General features: G+C 42.6%; 1 protein-coding gene across 4 annotated transcripts in view; it reads left to right on the forward strand.

Annotated features, from left to right (window-relative positions):
• The window catches only part of arhgef6 (Rac/Cdc42 guanine nucleotide exchange factor (GEF) 6), a 48,288-nt gene extending 29,689 nt beyond the window's left edge, over positions 1–18,599 (forward strand). For 3 of the 4 annotated variants that reach the window (XM_056274156.1, XM_056274164.1, XM_056274181.1), the window contains 7 exons: positions 2,469–2,633; positions 6,851–6,871; positions 12,747–12,843; positions 14,370–14,456; positions 15,114–15,213; positions 15,577–15,631; positions 15,896–18,599. In XM_056274156.1, the coding sequence (XP_056130131.1) occupies positions 2,469–2,633; positions 6,851–6,871; positions 12,747–12,843; positions 14,370–14,456; positions 15,114–15,213; positions 15,577–15,631; positions 15,896–16,018 (648 nt within the window). In that variant the 3' untranslated portion in view covers positions 16,019–18,599. The remainder of the gene's footprint in view (positions 1–2,468; positions 2,634–6,850; positions 6,872–12,746; positions 12,844–14,369; positions 14,457–15,113; positions 15,214–15,576; positions 15,632–15,895) is intronic. The other variant, XM_056274173.1, reaches the window with a different exon arrangement.
• Positions 18,600–19,525: the final 926 nt, after the last annotated feature.

The following is a 19,525-nucleotide window of genomic DNA, read 5'->3' on the forward strand; positions in this document are numbered from 1 at the left end:
GCCAGACAGGAGCTGTATAATAAACGAGACCTTGGCCGTCTCGTTTACAAACTTGGAGGGCTGAGCCCCAATGGCTAGCTCACATTGGACCAGGAACTGGCAGCAGGTCTCGGGGTTCCTAGAATACTTCTCTTGGGGGGCAGGTTCGGTTCTGGGAGTCGGAATAGAGTGGAAGGCCGGTCAGTAGAGGCGGTCGGGTTGGGTGTTGCTGGTGCTGATGGTGCTGTCTGAGCAGGCTGTCGCTGCGGGAGAGCGGTGGTGAGGCTGGTGATGGTGGCCATCATCTGCTGCTGTTGAGCCTGGACCTGCTGCAGCTGGGAGTGATCCGCTGTTTGCTGCTGAAGCATGGAGCGGATCTCCCCAAAAAAAACTTGAGATGGAGTGGACGCTCGCCTTCAGTGACTGCAGCTCGGTGTGCTGCTTGCCCAGAGCTGCACCTTGGGCAGTAACAGCGACGCGCAACTGCTCTAACTCTGCTGGGTCCATGTCTGGTCAAGTCTTGCTGTAACACCGTGCGTTTTGACCCAATTGCAGAGAAGAGGCAGAGGCAGTTGTTAAGTACTAAGTCGCTTTACTGGACTTCAGAAAACATACCATAACCAAAAACCACTGCCAAACAGGGCAGGCAAAAATGCAAACACGAATTAACAAAATACTAAACACAAGAAACACTCTTCTCACGCAGACGAAGGTTCAGGAGACACAGGCATCCGCAGACCAACGCTAAGCTTTTCCAAGACTCAATGACGTATGTCTGCAAAGCACCCGGTCAAATATTCCCCAGCACAGGTGCACCCAATCACAGGCCAATCAAGGGCAGGTGCCACTCATACTGGCCGACAGGGAGATGTCTCACCTGTTGGCTGCTGATCCTCTGGCCAGTGATCGTGTCATTTATTGAACAGAAGTTAGGTTGCGTGCAACCCTGCTCCCAATATTGTGTTCAAGACTTGGTGGAAATTGTCTCAATTTCTGTTTTTTTGCCTATCCAAAACTCAAGGTTATTAAGTGCCTTCATTTTATTAAGCATAAACATTGTTTCAGTCTTGCTCCAGAAACGTGACTTTACTGCCACTCAAAGAGGAGACAATGCTGACCTGTATTGTTAAGGTGCTGGCGAACGGGATCAGTATCTGAAGATTAAGAAAAGGAAACCGCACATGTAGTTTATCCTAAGAATATCCTGAAGGCAACTAAATTTGTCAATATGTTGATCAACAAATATTTGCATTGGAGTTATGGGCACATGGTTTCCTTTTTTAATCTTTGTATACTGCCTATTGTCATGTTTCCTTTTGTGTATTGTTTCCAGGTCCGATGCCAGTAGTGGGACATGGTGCATGCACACAACCAATTCTCTGAAAGAACGCTGATTAATAATGATAATAAATCAATCTTATGTAGCGCTTTTCTAACACTCAAAGTCGCTTTACGATAAACGGGGTGACAAAAGACAACAGATAAACATAACACAGACATACAGGGGTGGATGGGAAGGCGGGGTGGGGGGGGGGGCTACACGAGGGAGAAGCAGCAGCCACACGCGACAACAACAGTACTCTCTCACTTAAACAGATACAAAAGGGCGAGAAAAACAAAAAACAACAGCACTGTGGGCGTTGATTTATTGTACAGGTTTACTCCCGTAGCCTATTCCTCTCCCGAGGTATCCACCAGGCAGTGGCACTATTTAACCCATAGCTGGGGGCTGGTTCGTGGGCATCAAGGAATATCTACACACCGGTGGGTCTGCGTACCGCACATCTAGGGACCAGACTGCTTCTGAGTCCCTTGTAGTTCAGCCAGGGTCAAGGTGTACCCAGTCACCGTGTGTCACCACGAGGAGGCACTACATAGGGCTCGCTGTTGGAGAGGTTATGTACTGGCAGGGAGAGACTTACATGCTCGGCTCTGCTGTTCACATTTCTGCTAGCCAGTGGTGAAGGTTGAGAGTGAGACGTGACAGGCACAGAACACTACACCAACACACTAGACGCTTCACAGCAACCTGAGTTCTTACACAAGAATGTCAGACATACATATTAAGGTGTATTCAAAGCACAGTAAACCAAAAGACTGACCAAAAATTTAGCTCTGTTAATCACGTTATGCTTGTGTCGATTTAGACCTTATTTTATAAAGATAGGTCTATTAGGCTATCTATTACTAGATTATTGTAAATTAAATTGGATTATCATAAATTGTAAATTAGATTATTATAAATTAGATTATTGCCTTAATCCGATTATAATCAAATTTTAATGTGCATGTAAACACACTGTCACCCAAACGGGGTGTATCACAGCATTTTGTTGCAACGTCACTGTGCCACTTTAAGTGTGGGTAAGGTGTAAGAAAGCTTTTAGCACCTTCGCATGCTGCAGTGACAAACAGTTTATGAAGCTATAGAAAGCTAACCACCATTCACACACTAGTGTTTTTCTCTCTCCTTGTCTGATTCCACAAAGACTGTGGGGGTGAAGCCTCTGAGTATGGTTGGTACCCCCACCCACCAGTCCAACCCAGGCAGCCGTGGCCCCCTGGAGCCCCCAAAGATAAGCAAGCCCTGGTCACTCAGCTGCCTACGTCCCGCGCCTCCCCTCAAACCTTCTGCTGCACTGGGCTACAAAGAGGTAGGAGGTTGTGAAAATGCACACAGACGCATGCACACATAGACTATTTTAGCTTTTCTTGTTTGTTGGTACTTAAATGATACTTGATAAGTCAGAATACTACCCATGAGTCTTTTCCAACTTGTTATTTATTTGAATCCACAGAACTGACCCAGTTTGAACAGTAATTACTGGTTACACGAAAAAACATGCAGAACTTTATCCATCAGTGGGACTATTCTTATACTCGATAGTGAAAGAACTCGCTTTGACATCTCAATCAACCAAATTAAGAGTGGCCTCATTACCCCACCCCCCCCACCAAATATATCACAGGAAAGAACTGGCCCCACCATTATTTAGTATCACCATCAGAAACATGAGTAATATGATCATGCCGAGTCGGCATGAATTTGTTTCACTGTACTCAATTGTGCTTTTGCTATTTGCTGATGACGTTGCTCCAAATTTAGAAAAAAATATTTCCATCCATCCATCCATTATCCAAACCGCCCATCCTGCTCTCAGGGTCACAGGGATGCTGGAGCTTATCCCAGCAGTCTTTGGGCGGCAGGCGGGGAGACACCCTGGACAGGCCGCCAGTGGATAGCAAATTTCTTAATGATAACTTTTTTTTTTTTTTACAGAATATTTTTCAGCTAAAAACTAAAATAGTTTGGGGGCAGTTTATTTCCCTGCCACTTTTACTATCAAATAGATGTTTTTCTCCCCTCAGCCAATGAGGATGCACAAACCAGTGCATTCTTAGTGCCGGTCCCAAGCCCGGTAAAGGGGAGGGTTGCATCAGGAAGGGCATCCGGCGTTAAATCTTTGCCTAATCAAATATGCGGATCATAAATAAGATTTCCACACCGGATCGGTCGAGGCCCGGATTACCAGCAACCACCACCAGTACTGTTAGCCAGCAGGGTGCCAGTAGAAGCTATGCTACTGTTGGGCAAAGGAGAAGGAGAGGGGGAAGGCATGTCCAGAGGCAGCAAGAGAGGAGGAAGGGTAGGAGTGTGGAGGTGATAGTCGGAACTTTGAATGTTGGCACTATGACTGGTAAAGGGAGAGAGCTGGCTGATATGATGGAAAGAAGAAAGGTAGGTATAGTGTGTGTGTGCAAGAGACCAGGTGTAAGGGGAGTAAGGCCAGGAACATCAGAGGTTGGTTCAAACTCTTCTACCATGGTGAAAATGGGAGGAGAAATGAGGTAGGGTAATTCTGAAGGAAGAGTATGTCAAGAGTGTGCTGGAGGTGAAGAGGGTGTCAGACAGAGTGATGAGTATGAAGCTGGAAATCGAAAGTGTATTGATGAATGTTATCAGTGCATATGCCCTGCAAGTTGGGATGGAAGAGAAAGAAGAATTCTGGAGTGAATTGGATGAAATGGTGGTGAGTGTACCCAAGGAGGAGAGAGTGGTGATTGGAGCGGAATTCAGTGGGCATGTTGGTGAAGGGAACAGAGGTGATGGGTAGGTATGGTGTCAAGGAGAGAAATGTGGAAGGACAGACGGTGGTGAATTTTGCAAAAAGGATCGAAATGGCTGTGGTGAATACATATTTCAAGAAGAGGGAGGAACACGGGGATGTACAAGAGTGGAGGGAAGTGCACACAGGTGGACTACATCTTATGTAGAAGGCGCAATCTGAAAAGGTTTGGAGACTGCAAGGTGGTGACGGGGGAGAACGTAGCTAGTTGGACGGTTTGGAGGCAAGATTGAGATGGCTTGGACATGTGTGGAGGAGAGATGCTGGGTATATTGAGAGAAGGATGCTGATTATGGAGCTGCCAGGGAAGAGGAAAGGAGGAAAGCCAAAGAGGAGGTTTATGGATGTCGTGAGGGAGGACATGCAGGTGGCTGGTGTGACAGAAGAAGATGCAGCAGACAGGAAGAAATGGAAACAGATGATCCGCTGTGGGCACCCCTAATGGGAGCAGCAGAAAGTAGTAGTATTAGATGTTTTTCTCCGCCCACACAGTTACTGCTACTTTACTTGGTCACTAAGCGAACTATTTGCAGCCATCATGTATAGACTCTAATTCCCCTCTGAGTCTCACAGGTCTGGATTAGGACCTTGGCATTAGGTGGGGTTGGGTGCCTTCAGTGGTATCACCAGAAGACCAATGGAGTAGTCTGCCGCCACCAGCTTGTCTTTACAAGATTGGTGGCTTTAGCAATTACCTGCCATTTGGAGTAGCGTGTCTTCCATGCGATCATCTGTATAGCCTTACCTAGACAAATTCTCTTGGGGAATAGACTGTGGCTTGTGTCTGGTCCAAGCACTAGGCCAGTAGCATTTGCGCTCTGGCAAAAGTAGAATTTTCTCCTGGTTGGTAGGTGAGGGGAGGACTGCCAGCAGCCAGTTCCTGGTCTTTGGTGCAGTCATATCAGAAGCTGATTGGGGTCTCCTTTTCTTTATGGTATGTTTTGAACAAGGAGTGCAGCCCGCACTTTTGTGACAGGCACATGGTTATCTCAGGTGTCTTGGTCACGGCAAGGGATAATATTGTCAAGCTTCACCCCCTTAAGAAATAGAGCCCTGTTGGAGGACGAAGCCCGAAGCCTGTGTGAAATAAAACAAAGGTTACATATCGTAATCCTAGTTCTATTGTCACAGATGGAGCGCTCTAACCTCTGACCCCCACCATCCCATCAGTCGCTGGAGACTAGATGGATACTCAGTGCTGTCCTTAGTCCCTTGTTATTGACCAGACTTAAAAAGGAAGGTTTTCCCTGATTGGCTGAGTGCGTACATGTACATTTTCTGTGTGCTGAACCATGTAGTTCACCGGTTAAGCAATAAAGCCGTTAGTGGGTGCTGCCTGTGATAAGAACTGGGCTTACAGTACGTAACCTTCGTTATTGGTCTTTCAAGAAAGTCTGATCCGGTAAGGGCATTATGTTTGGAATTTAACAGATTTTAGTTTACCTCAAGATTGACTGCTCCGGGGGAATTCGGCTGCACTAGACGGGGCCGGCAAGTGTGTGGCCTCTGCTGTTAAGCCCTCCGCTGCTTGCCAAGGCAGGCTTTGTGATACATGTGGGAGGCAGAAGTTATAGCATGTTCCAGAGTAATCAGTTTGAAGTTTAGAACCAGACTTTGACAACATAGCGTTATCCTGACTTAGATATCATTTATTCACTCAAAACACACGCTTATTCCAGAATGAGAATGCCAAAACTCCCGAGCTGTGTGAATCTAGATTGCTCTCCACTTAGTTCAGTGTTGCTCTTTAAGCGGCTCGCGAGCTGCATGCGGCTCGTGAGACTTCATTTTGCGCCTTATATAGATCCACTGATAACAATAAGAATATAGCTATAACTTACTTCTATAGGTTCCGTTTGTGTCCTGTTTTAGCACATTGAAAATAATTATCCAGCAGATGGCAGCCTACTGAAGATACGTCAAAGAACGTAGGCTACGTAACAGCGTGGGATCATGGGTAGACGTATAGCCTATGTGTGTAGCTTTGTATTTGCGATTTTTTTTTTAATGTTGATAATGCTTATGTATAATTGCACATGTACATGCGTACATAAGATGGGTTCCACTCCCAGCCTTACAAACTCACAAACAAGTATTATATATTTTAATAATGCAATGTAATTATGAATTGAGAATAAAAAGAGATGTAATGATGGAAAGCATGGTACTATATTTTTTTAAACATACACAAAGATGGTAAATAGCTTGAGAGTGATGATAAAAAAAACACCCGAGTTATATCTGCAATCTCTGTGGCTCTTTGAGGAATGGTCTTCCTATTTTTCTCCCTGTTAAAGATTTTTTTTTTTTAGGGAGTTGTTCCTTATCCGAGGAGAGGGTCTAAGGACAGGATCTTGTGTTGCTGTTAAGCCCACTGAGGCAAATTTGTAATTTGTTATATTGGGCTATACAGATAAAATTGATTTGATTTTGATTTACTCATAAGTGGCTCTCCTAAGAAAATTAGTGAGTACCACTGACCTAGTTGAAAATTGCATGCATAATTTTCTTTCTCTAAATTGTTCCATCGCTCCATACATGTGAATCTCCGTTTTCTTTCTTTTTTATTGAACGAATTACCCCATTGTGTGCATTCACTCACAAGGCAAACAGGATAAGCAAGGAATGAGCGGGGGCTGTTTAAAATGTTCATCTTTTACTCTCTGTCACATCTTTCTCATAATATTTATTATGCACATATCATTTCTTTTTCTCTCTCTCTTTTTCCATCCTGTCTTCTGTAGAGGATGTCTTATATCATGAAGGTAAGGTTAGATTTCTCTCTTCCCCTGTGTGTGGGCAAGGCAGGAGCATTTTGCCCTTTGTTGGTGTGTGTGTGTGTGTGTGTGTGTGTGTGTGTGTGTGTGTGTGTGTGTGTGTGTGTGTGTGTGTGTGTTTGTTGGCGTGTGTTTGTTGGCGTGTGTTGGCCCTTGTGTTTAAGTGGCATGCTGCTCTGTTTGCTTTCCTCCCTAGTTGTGTTGGTTTCCTGTGTTCTGTGGCCTTATATGTCTCTGCTCTTTCATCATTTGTACTTAATCGGGTTCTCACTCACCATGTGCGATGTCAATGTTGTATTCAACATCAAGCCTTTGTGAATTTGTTTTCTAGTAAACGATTTCAATGAAACTCCTTGCCTGGCTTTTTGCAAGAGAAGAGAAATGCAATAGTTTACCCAAAGTACATGCAGGAGTGTCTCTGAGTAAGACTCAGGATTTTGCTGGTTAGATTTGGTGTTAAGTTTCTAGTTGTTTGTTTGAAGAAGCATGCGTTTTTCCAAGATGACATAATGTCAAGTACTGTCAGTATTTGCCTTGGATAAATGAGTGTATGTCACGTCTGTTAACTAAAAGTACATTATTACAGAATGTTTTCACAATTATAGACTTAAAATACTTGAGTAGGGCTGTGCGATATGACCAAAATCTCATATCATGATATAGGTCATTCATATCACGATATAGGTCATTCATATCACGATAACGATACATATCACGATATAGCACATTTTCTGTAAATTCGATGAATTAATAGTTTATATAAAATGACCACATGGAAAGGCATATTTCTTGTTACATTTTGAATTATATACTCGACAAATAAAAGGTACTTACTCATATTTGATTATTTTTCTTCTATTTAGAAGCTTTGTGCAAATTTTAAATTAAGCATGTAACAAAATATAAAATATTAATGTCTGGGGTTTGTTCTGAGCACTTGACTGTGCTTTTGCGGCTCTCATCTGTAGCCTCTCTGTACTGTTTGACATGATTCTTGTGTAGGTAGTAAAAGAGGCTATTGGTGTTTGAGTCTGTTGTGGGGACCGGTGTGCGGCATATTTTGCAAAGTACGGTTTTCTGGTCTGTGTCAGACTTTTCATACCCAAACCACGTCCATATGATAGAATTAGCCCCTCTTTTAGGTACAAGCTCCTCGTTTTGTCCCGGCTGGTCGGAGTCCTTCTGTTCGGAATTACCCTGCTCTGCATTACATTCACTGTCCTCCCTGTTTGTTTGTGTTGCCTTCATGCAAATTTCCTGCCTGCGTCTTTGCTGTGCAAAGAGTGGAAAGGGTCGTCCAAATGATGAAACATGTTGTCGTAAAGAGTGATTTGCCATACAATGAAATAAACAATCGCGCTTAATATGAAACAACAGAAATGTTCTATTTTCACACGATATATCTCGTCACATTGCACAGCCCTATACTTGAGCATTCTAATTTGATGAGAATTGAGTAAAGTATGATTTTGCCTTACACTCTATATTTAACTTTGTAGCATAAAAGGAAACCCATTCATAAACTGACTTTTATGATTTAGATATTGTTGTCTGGTACACAAGTATTTAAATCACGACATATCCTCAAGGATCTTCTCCCATGCCATTTACATTAACTGTAAAAACCTAAGAGATGAAAGATAATGGTTTCTGTTTTTGAACTATTTATTTTCTTAATTTAACGTTTTTGGTTTTTTTTTTTCTTGTCCTGACTGGTCAGCAATAGGATAAATCCACATTAGCACCTTCTACTTTCTTGCTCATTGGCAAGTACAACGTCTTAATTCTCTACTTTAGTGAGTAAGGATGCAATCCTGAACATCATCGTTTTTCTTCAACTCACTAACACTTAAGGTGATATTGGTAAATTGTTTTGTTTATCTGAATCACAGCAATCCCTTCAAAATGAAATATTTGCTGCTGCTGTTAGGCCTGCCTCTTCCCCACTGCTGCATAAAAACATGGTTGAACGTGGGTTTTAGCTGTTGATGTTGTGTCTGTTGGTAAAGGTCTTTTCTGAGATTGTTCAACCACATCTGCTCGCTAGCCACAACAACTTCACTTCTTCAAGCTCACCACTACCTATCTATTTTCTTCCACATTTGGCTGTTATGATGAAGATGTGAAATGCTACATGCTATTTTATTTTTGCATGGAAAGTCCTTCCCAACAGTAACTTAAAAATCAGCATCTACAAAAGGGTTCATGATTTGACTGGATTACCTACTGTCTTAAATATACAAGCAGTAGAGACTCAAAAAGAACAGATGTTTGCACATAAATGTTCAGGATTGTAGCTTTTAGTCATAGCCACTTAGTGCCAGATCATCTAACAGAGGCTGTTTACACCTGGAATTAACTTGTGTCTTGGGTGATCTGATCACAAGTGGACAGCTCTAAGTACAGGTGTGAATGCACCCAATGCGTCTTGAGATCCAGTCGCTCAGGCCATATTTGGAGGTGGCCTGGGACACATTTGTCCACATCACATTTGAAATTTAAACGCACATGTCCCAGGCCACATTGAAGGACCTAGGCAGAGGACGTCAATTGACTAGGCGGTCACCAAAGCTTCCTCTGGGTTTAGTTTATTTATTTTTTTGTTTACCTTGTTTGTAATTTCTGACACACATCACGCCCACAACTGTGAAAGAGCCCCCGCCCGCTTGAACATTCAAGTTCCACTTCAGGTTCAAGTTCATTTATCCACCGCAGTGCAGAGCCCGACCCACTCAAACCCATTGGAATAATTAAATAATCTGAGCCTGAACCAGCGTGATTGGGTTGACCCTGACAAGGTTCAGATTGAGAATTACAAACTCTAGTGTGCAGACATTTAGATTTCCCCACTTATTGAGTTTAAACTTTTACTGTGTATTTTGAGCACAAAATGAAAGAAGACAAACAATTTGAGCCTGACACTCGTAATTCACGCAGTTTTAATTTTCCTCATGAGATTATTTGTCTCTATCTGGTGCGACATGCATTTTCTGCATCCATGCCATTGTAATAACATGAAACTATTTACCCACAATAGACTGTTTCTTAAATACAATACATCAGGCCAGGGGTCTGAAGGCTTTCATACAGCTCTACATCATCATCAGAATAATAATGTTCATTTACACAGCACTTTTTAAAAACCTGTTGTGCTTCACAACAAATTGGAATGGAAATAAAAAGGAAGAGCATTTGGGATGTGGGATGATTTATTTTATTTCTTTAAGAGCACTTCAAATTTTGTATGACATTATAATTGGACTGTAATAAATTACAGATGTGAAATACGTCATACTAACTGGCAACGCATTAAAATGAGGCGCGAGTGAGCAAAGATGTCTCATTTTGTTAAGTGCCCGATGCTTCGACTGCTCTCCTCGCGTTTCTGTACGTGTTTATTTACGTGATTGTGCCACGTGCCACAGGGAGGGCTCAAGATGAAGGCGGATATGGTTTTAGGCAATTAACATAGGCTTTATTTAATAATGTCTTTAATTAGTTCCCTTGCACGTGCTGGTGCGCTGCTCTCCCACAAGCCACGCCCCTTCTCTCCACTTGCAGCCGAAACTAAACTACATTCTCTACCACAGTGATGTACATGTTTATTTGCATATAGAGCGGGGAAGTGAGAGCCAATAACAGGTGACTACTGCAGTTCTATCCTCTTTGGTCTTCCCCTCAAGTGTCTTCATAAACTTCAATTGGTCCAGAATTCAGCTGCCCGTATCATTACCAGAATTCCTTCCGTAGATCATATCACTCCTGTTCTTCAGCAACTCCATTGGCTCCCTGTTAAATACCGTATCAACTTCAAGATTCTGCTTCTCACCTTCAAGGCCCTTAATAACCTAGCTCCTTCGTATCTTTCTGAACTCCTTCACATCCACACGCCCTCCTGCACTCTCAGATCCTCTTCTGCTCTCCAACTCACTACACCATCTGCCTGCTTGTTCTACCAGGGGCTCTAGAGCCTTCAGTCATTCTGCCCCCCCCCCCCCCCCGGAACTTTCTCCCACAAGACTTTCCCAATATTGGCCCTCTTTCAACCCTCAAATCCCATCTCAAAACACACCTTTTCAAACTGGCATATTCAGTCTGATCCAGACTTTAATTAAAGTTTTGTGCAGATGATGATTTGATTTCATACTTATCTGTTGTGTTAACTTTTTATTGTCTACCCTGCTTTATTTTGTTTTATGCTGTCTGATACAGTGCTGCTTGTTTTTAACTGTGTTCTTTCTGTAAGGTGTCCTTGAGTGCTCTGAAAGATGCCCACAAATAAAATGTAGTCTTATTATTATTAAATGGTCACTCGAGACGCATGTGGAGACGCATGCTAATGTCAGGTGTGAATTGACGTACTTAAAGCTGTTCACTTGTGATCGGATCACCCAAGTCGCATGTTAATGCCAGGTCCAAACAGCCTCTAAGACTACGATCAGGCTGCAGGGAAAAGAGGCCCAAATCTAATTTTTATATTTTTTCCTTTTTTTCTTTGCCTAGATGTGACACATCAGATTTTTTTTTAAGTAGTGTGAACACACCAATCTGGCCCAGATTTGATTTTTTTTTTTTTAAATCAGATTTGGGCCACTTTCATATGTGGTCCTAAGTCTGATGCAGGTCTGATTTTTTTTTTTTTTGCAATGTGGCCTCAGTCTGAACAGTCATATCGGAATTCATGTGACTTTTATGTCACTGTAGATCGACGTTCGTCACTATTCTGCGCTGGCGGGAGCCACGTGATTAAAAACATGGGAGACAGCTGTGATGGAGGTAGTCTGTGGAGGGACAGTGAGCTGTTAGACCTCATGAGTATTTGGGGTGACACTTCCATGCAAGCAAAACTTGAGGAGTCATATCGTAACCGGTCTGTGTTTGAAAGGATAGCAAAACAAATGGCTGAACGGGGCTGCAGAAGAACATCACAGCAGTATCAGAGAAAAGTTCCCTAAAGCCAAGTATGAAAAAAGCCATAATTAAACATTTGGCTTTCTTTCTCCTAACCCTTGTTATCATCGTCTCATGAATTCACAGGCTTCCACTGCACATCAACTTATAAATGAAACCGTAAATGCTGACTTCAGTGGCCTCCATGTTTACTTCCGTACGACAGCGTGTTGCATGTGACGTCTTTGTTATTGTTCTTTTGCGCATGTGGGTCAGTTCAGGACCATGACTAGTTCACACTGGAATCTGATATTGGCCACATTTAAAAAAATAATGTGAACAGCCAAGCAAAAAATATTAGATCTGAGCAAAAAATCCGAACTAAGCACTAAGGCTTGCAGTGTGAACGTAGCACACAGCAGTACGTAACAGCTCAGGGATTTTTACTAGACAATTGAGATTTTTGTTGGACAAATATGATGCTCTATATAACAAGTGCAAGGGGAATAATTGAAGAGAGCAAAGAATCCCATTAGCTGTGTACTTGCATTCTATTGTCCCATCATGCAAGCGTCACAAATGCCGCAACAGTAATTTGCAAGATTCTTTCTGAATTTCAAGGTTATGCAGCAATTATCAACAAAATGATTAAGAATTCATCACAAAAATATCATAAGCCTGTTGTATGTATGCTCTGTACAGGCTTTTGGAAAAGAATATATATTACTGTGAGAAAGATTACCAGTGTTTTACTACCCAATCCCAGATTGACTTGGTTGCAGCCATCGTTGTGTGCTTGTCGCCTTGTTTGTTTATGGCATTATTTTTTTGTTTGTTTGTTGGTGTACAAGGGATGTGCGTCTCTTGAGGCTTGCAAACTGTTTGGTTCAGAGCCCTGGCTTAAAAGCGTACGCGGCTGCGTGGGTGCATGGGTTAGCTCTATGATGTTACATTTTCTATCACCCTTCTCCAGGACTCGAGCAAGAGCCCACGGCCCATGAAGAAGTTCCTGCCAGGCAACAGAAAGAAAGAGAGGAAACCTTCTGATGATGAGGTTCTTCTCAGGAAAAGTAGGTTTTGTTGCAATAATGCGTGATGGTATTCAACGCGTGAGTAATTGTCATAAGGAAATTGTGAATCAAAAGCAACGTTTTTGAAAAGTGTACACGTGAAGAGTTCAACCGAGTGGGTTGCTCCCTTGAAAAACATAACAACATAGAAACAGTAATGCTGTGGAATAAATTGAATAGTTTAAGTATAAGAGGACAAAAGGGAATTTACCCCTGAATAATTATCCTAAATTTATTCTAGTTTGGTCACTGGAGACAAGACAAACAAGCATTAACAACTTGCACAACATGCAGCCATATTGGATAATGACGGTATGTGTACTGCTGACAGTGCCCCAGCCATTTGGCACAGTTAAGTCAAGTACATTTGACCAAAATCACAAGGTAGTTGCAGCTCAGGATGAGAATCCTTGATCCAAGTGATGCCATTTTAAAGTTTTTGCCTCTTTATGTTAATGACATAAGCCACAATAATAACAGGAAATATGAGTATTGGGCATAGCTAAACTAAATCAGAAATATAAATAATATATAGAATAGTGGTTTGGGACCCCTGGTATAGCTGGTTTTTTTCTTCTGCCCAGTTAGTGAATTATGTTCACCTTTGTATTGTTTTTGTTTTTTAATTTTTCCCCCTTTTTCTCTCCAATTCTACTTGGCCAATGACCCCACTCTTCCAAGCCGTCTCGGTCGCTGCGCCACTCCCTCTGCCGATCCGGGGAGGGCTACAAACTACCACATACCTCCTCCGATACATGTGGAGTCGCCAGCCGCTTCTTTTCACCTGACAGTGAGGAGTTTCACCAGGGGGACGTAGCGCGTGGGAGGATCATACTATTCCCCCAAGTTCCCCTGAACAGGCGCCCCGACCGACCAGAGGAGGCGCTAGTGCAGCGACCAGGACACATACCCACATCCGGCTTCCCACCCGCAGACACGGCCAATTGTGTCTGCAGGGATGCCCGACCAAGCCGGAGGTAACACAGGGATTTAAACCGGTGAACCCCGTGTTGGTAGGCAACGGAATAGACCCGGATGCCCCATGTTCACCTTTTCACAGAAAATTGAATCAGTTCATCTGGATACAATGTTTATTGAGAGAAAGACATAAAGACACGTTCACCTTTTGTGTCAGGTATTTCAGCCAACCAAATGGATTTTTCCACCTGGAGCAACACGTTAACATAATTGATTATACCCTGAACAATAGAAAACTAGCAGTACTGAAGAGGGGTTTGAAAATCGCTGCTCTAGAATAGAGTCAGATCACTGTTGCTGTCCCCTTGAATGCAGATTGCAGCCAAAGTCAGTGTCTCATCAGGGGAAATTTGGTTCATCTCTGCTCAGTAGTCTGAAACCGCTGAGTATAATACAGCTCGAAAGAATAAACTTCCACAGCGCTGTTCATTTGAATGAAGAATAAAGCTCCTCAGTGTGTGTGGGTGTGTGCGCGTTTGCATATTTTAATTGAATCAGGATCTGTGTGTGCTGATAATTTTTGCATTATGCGTGGGTTTGACTGACAGGCACAGCCGCACTGGAGGAGGATGCCCAAATTCTGAAGGTGATTGAGGCGTACTGCACAGGGGCCAGCCTACACCAGTCAACCACAGGTGTGTGTGTGTGTGTGTGTCTGTGTGTGTGTGTCTGTGTGTGTGTGTCTGTACATGCATGTGCAGAGGTGGGAATTGTGTTTTGTCTTGTTTTTTGGGGGGGGGGGTTTCCTGACATACTAGCAACATTAGAAGTTTATCTTTGATAATCTATAGCTGAAACAACATAGCTCTGAACCAAGCTTGCCCATCCATGTTAATTGGGGTGTGTGTGTGTGTTTGTGTGCATGCATGCGTGTGCGCACGTCGCTCAGAGGCCCCTGCTGCCGATCGACCCGGTCACGGCTCTTTTCTGTCCTGGCTCCGCAGTGGTGGAATGAACTCCCCACTGATGTCAGGACAGCGGAGTCGCTGCCTATCTTTCGGCGCAGGTTGAAAACTCACCTCTTCAAGAAGTACTACCCTGTTACTTGTTCTTAGCACTTATTTTAGTCACTCATTTAAAAAAAAAATCTCTTTCTTGCGCTTTTACTTTAACAGTGGTTTTGCTCTTAGGTGCTTGTTTAGAGAGAAGATGCACTTATGACCTCTGATGACTAGTAGTTCTGATTTCCTACGTTAAATGCACTTATTGTAAGTCACTTTGGATAAATGCGTCAGCTAAATGACTAATGTAATGTAATCTGTGTGTGTGTGTGTGTGTGTGTGTGTGTGTAGCAGTGCGGAAGGAGTGCATCCCCCAGGTGCTCCTGCCAGAGGAAGAGAAGATCATCGTGGAGGAGATGAAAAGCAATGGCCAGACAGTCATTGAGGAAAAGTATGCCTGCCATCAGGCTGGCAGAGTAATCTTTCATAGCTATTGCTGTTAGTCACACATATGTGGCTTTGCCATTGTTTATATATGGAGTCTGTGATCAGATGCATTCCTACCTCTTGAGTAATAGTTGGATAGAAATTTGACTGGTGATGTGGGAATCATCCTGCAGATGATCTTGAGCAAGGTCATTATTATATGCATAGGTGTAACTGATGGCAAAGGAATAGATAAGAAACATATTTGATCTTCAAGATCACTAAACAGGCTTTTTTTATAAAATGAAAACGACATTGCTGTAACCTCCTTTCCTTCAGAGCCATGTGTATTTACCAAGTGTCCTAACTTGTCTGATCTTTTTTTAAGGAGCCTGGTTGATGCTGTGTATGCTTTAAAGGATGAGGTTCATGAATTGAAAAAGGTAATTACCCATTTGAGTCAAATTTTATGACACACTATACATTGATGCACTAAATGTCAAGATGCTGGAAACATTTCATGAATAGTGATTTAGAAACTGAACAAACAATCTGCGTGGGTGTTTTTATACACACATGTAAGTTGCATATCAGTTTGTTGCCTTGCAAGGGTGCATACCTTTAGTTTTCCGGACCATGGGTGTTGGTATATATATGTTGTTGAGGAACAGGGAAGTTTTTATACACATTTCTTTGTTCACCTGTAGGAAAACAAGTGGATGAAGCAGTTTTTGGAAGAGGAGCAGAAGTCTCGCAAGGAGCTGGAGAGAGTGGTCAGGAAACTGGCCAAACAGAAAAATGATTGTGCTTGGGAGGACAGCAACCACTGAACACGGCCCCGAAACGCATTGTTTTCCTCATGCGAATGTGTATGTGAATATTGGTACATTTATGTTGGCGTGCATGAAAGGGTGTGTTCACGTGCACGTGTATGTGGGAGTTTGCGTCTGCGTGCAAGTGCCTGTCTCTGTCTGTTGGCCTGTCTATCTGTATTGTGCGTTGTCACTTCAAACATTTCACATACCAGAGTTGGACTCGCTCCCTGGTACTGGAAGAAGCTCGCTGGACCTTGGTTTGACATTGCCATAAGCTATAAGTTGTCTTCCGGCTCCAGCCCTATTGGAGGACATTTACATTCTCTCTACTGTTGTTCCTGAAATAGAGAGCAAAGCAAAGAGACAGATTTAAGATGGAATATTTCAAACACATGGCTTCTTGGCTGTCCACACTGTCAACCCTTCCCAACCAGCAGAACAATCTTGGACAGTGAAGTTAGCAAAATGAGTTCTCTGGGAGCACCAGCAACCGATATGTGTGCTCCAATAGGAAATGCAAAATGAATTGGAGCCCATATTTGGCTCAAAACGTATTTTCTTGCATGCAATTAATTTACCAAGAGACAGATTTTCTTCTCTTCACTCAATGACTGTTACAGCATTTCTTTGTTAGTGTAATTTTATTTGTTAGGAGGACCCCTCGCTATCCAGTGGGGGCGCAAATATTTGATGAGCTTTAACGAGCATGTTGCTGGCATTTTCGTTAAGTTCTAGACAGGAGACTGAAACTCCTAGTTTCTTTTGTAGCCATCTCAGCTTTAGCACATTAAAGATACATACAGGCATATTCCATTGTAGGACTGTTTTCAGTAGTTACAAATGCAACTCCTGTGTATTTAAAATCTGCATGAATGTACAGTATTTCTACAGTATGGTATACTGTGTTAGAAATGTGATAATCAACATATTTCAAGACATGTTAAAAAGCTTTCAGGGATACAGATGCATAAGAGAATAGAAAAGGTGTAACTGTATAGTATACAATAAGGATGTCACCTCTACTTTTCTTACTAAAATGTGTACAAGTATCATTTTAATATTAGCTAATTGCAAAGCTTTGCTTTATTTTGGGTTTTTAAAGAAATGTTATTTATTGTTCATCCAGCATTTCATCGCATTGTCACGTATAATATGGATGCAATTTGCTGCCTTTAGACCTTTCTGTAGTTCTCTTAAACTACACTGATCTAACCTTGTTTTATTAGCAAAGGGGAAAATATATATTCTCGCATTATAAGAAAAGCAGAATACTTAGAAATAACTACCTGCAGAGCAGTACTATTTCTCTGTGAAGCTGATTTACCACTGTTATTTTGACTTAACCTCCGACCTTAGTGTTTCAAACCCATGCCCTGCATGGTGTCTCAGCAAGTTCCTATATAGCTGATGTGGGATTACTGAGAAATTTTCGGAACGAAAATTTATTTGTGTGTGTGAAGCGAATCTGTTCAAGTGCCTCCTGTTGCGGCAGACATACCTTGTGAGAGATTGCAGACAAGATTATGACAAACTTTATGCAATATATTGAAAGTTGCACAGAGGAGGTCATTGAAATATTTCAGTAAAGGTGGCTTACATGCTTATGGACATATTGATTATGACAAATGTTACAGATGGATTTGATTAATCACTTTGTCAGGATGCAATATTATTCCAGGGCTCTGTAGTGCTCCATGTCCTGTTAAAGTTAGGGCATGCACTGACAGCATGGAAGCCTCCTGCACTCGTCAGTGCAGAACATGAACTGAACCTCGTATTGAAATGCAATAAGTGACTGCTTCACTGACTGTTAGTCAAACATAGTAGGCCATTTTTTATGGAAAAATTGCAATAATATAAATGTTCACCCTCTTTTATTAACCAAAATGGGTTAGTCCCTGGGTGTGGTCTATGCATAGTTCCACTATTCCTTTCCCCTATTTCACTTGAATTTACTAAAGCCTCTTAGTGGAGGAGACTAATCACTGGCCGAAACCTAGAGTTAATCACTTTCATTCTAATCCTGAAACAGTGATGATTGTGTGATAATTGACTCATGAAAGGGAAGCCCCCCCCCCCATGCCACTCAAGACAGATGTTACCTCACTATGGGGGCTTGAACCCAGGCTCTCCAGCTGAAATGTATGCTGCCCTAAAGCAAAGAAAAGCTGATCTCTAAATCAGTATTCCCTCCTGATTTGCTTCAACAGGATTACCCTGATTTCATTCGGGTGTAGTAGAGAAGCTCTGCATGTCATCACCTGTAGGGATGGAAAACTCAGTGTCGTTGTGCGTTGACGTGTCTTTGGTGGAATTGTCATCTTCACCGTTGCTGTGGAATTGTCCTCATAGTGTCCTATAATGTTTTTTTTTCATGTCATATAGCCTCAGTGAGCACTTATTAGTGGGATGGGGTGAAAACTGTTTATCGTTTGCCAGAACTTCTCTCCGACCCATGCTTGTGTCGTTTTTAGAAAAGTTGTTCTATGCAATTATCATTGTTATGAGCATTGTAATGTTTTGTGGTTGTTTTTTTTAGACGCTCCATACTTCATGTTATGTTCAGTATGGTCATTCTTTTAATAAAAAGCATAATACTGTACATTTTGTCATGCTGCATTCTGAGGGGAAAAAGATGGAATCAAATGAGAATTTCAAGAATTCCAAAGAGCATGAAATCTGCGCTGGTTGTCATTTGTTAATCGCACAGTTTTGGTGCATTCTCATTCAAACCGGAAAATCCACCAGGGCACGAAGGATTTCCGTGTGTGAGTGGTTCCACTGCAGAAACGCACCCGCAGCATTCAGTACACCGGAGTTTCAAAGGCCCTGTCGGAGGATGGAAGGAGTGAGTGTGATGTGAGACATCCTGTGAGAGTGTCGCTGCTCCTCCCTCACTGAGAATCACACTTTAAACATTTAACTTAACCGCCAGGCTGTGCATGACCCCCACCCCCCTCCCAACCCTACATACACAACCGAAAATCCAGCCGAGAAGCGCCTTCAAACAAACAAAATATGAAATCCCACGCTTTCAGCTTCATCAAGAAACGGGCCCACTTTGCATGAGCTGTAGCGAACAGTCCGTTCCCAACGCTGACGTGACAGACTGTTCAAGGTATTGTAGCGAATTCGGGGGACAACGCAACCACAGGAACTGCCGCGGCCGGGAAGCGAACCTGTATCGCCCGCACCGCAGGAGACATCGCTAACCGTTAGACTAAAGGGTCAGATCCGCTAGCCAGCGGCCAGCATGTCTACTTATCCGTGCACGTTACAGTATTGAGCCCGGGAATGGCAAAATTTAGCCAAATATTAAAAGAAAAAAACAACTTTTTTTCCAGTGCACGTGCTCACAAAATATTAAAGCCTGCTCACCTCGTGACATCTGTTTGACTTTGGTAACTAAAATAAGCAAATCGCGCCCACGTTTTGTCAACGCATGCCTTTGCACAGGCCTGTTTTGGGACTAACGCAAACCACCGCGTGGGTGTTACCGCGGAAATGAATTGACTGACAGTT

This window comes from Lampris incognitus, chromosome 1 (genome assembly GCF_029633865.1).
Source record: "Lampris incognitus isolate fLamInc1 chromosome 1, fLamInc1.hap2, whole genome shotgun sequence".
NCBI classification, from domain to species: Eukaryota; Metazoa; Chordata; class Actinopteri; order Lampriformes; family Lampridae; genus Lampris; species Lampris incognitus.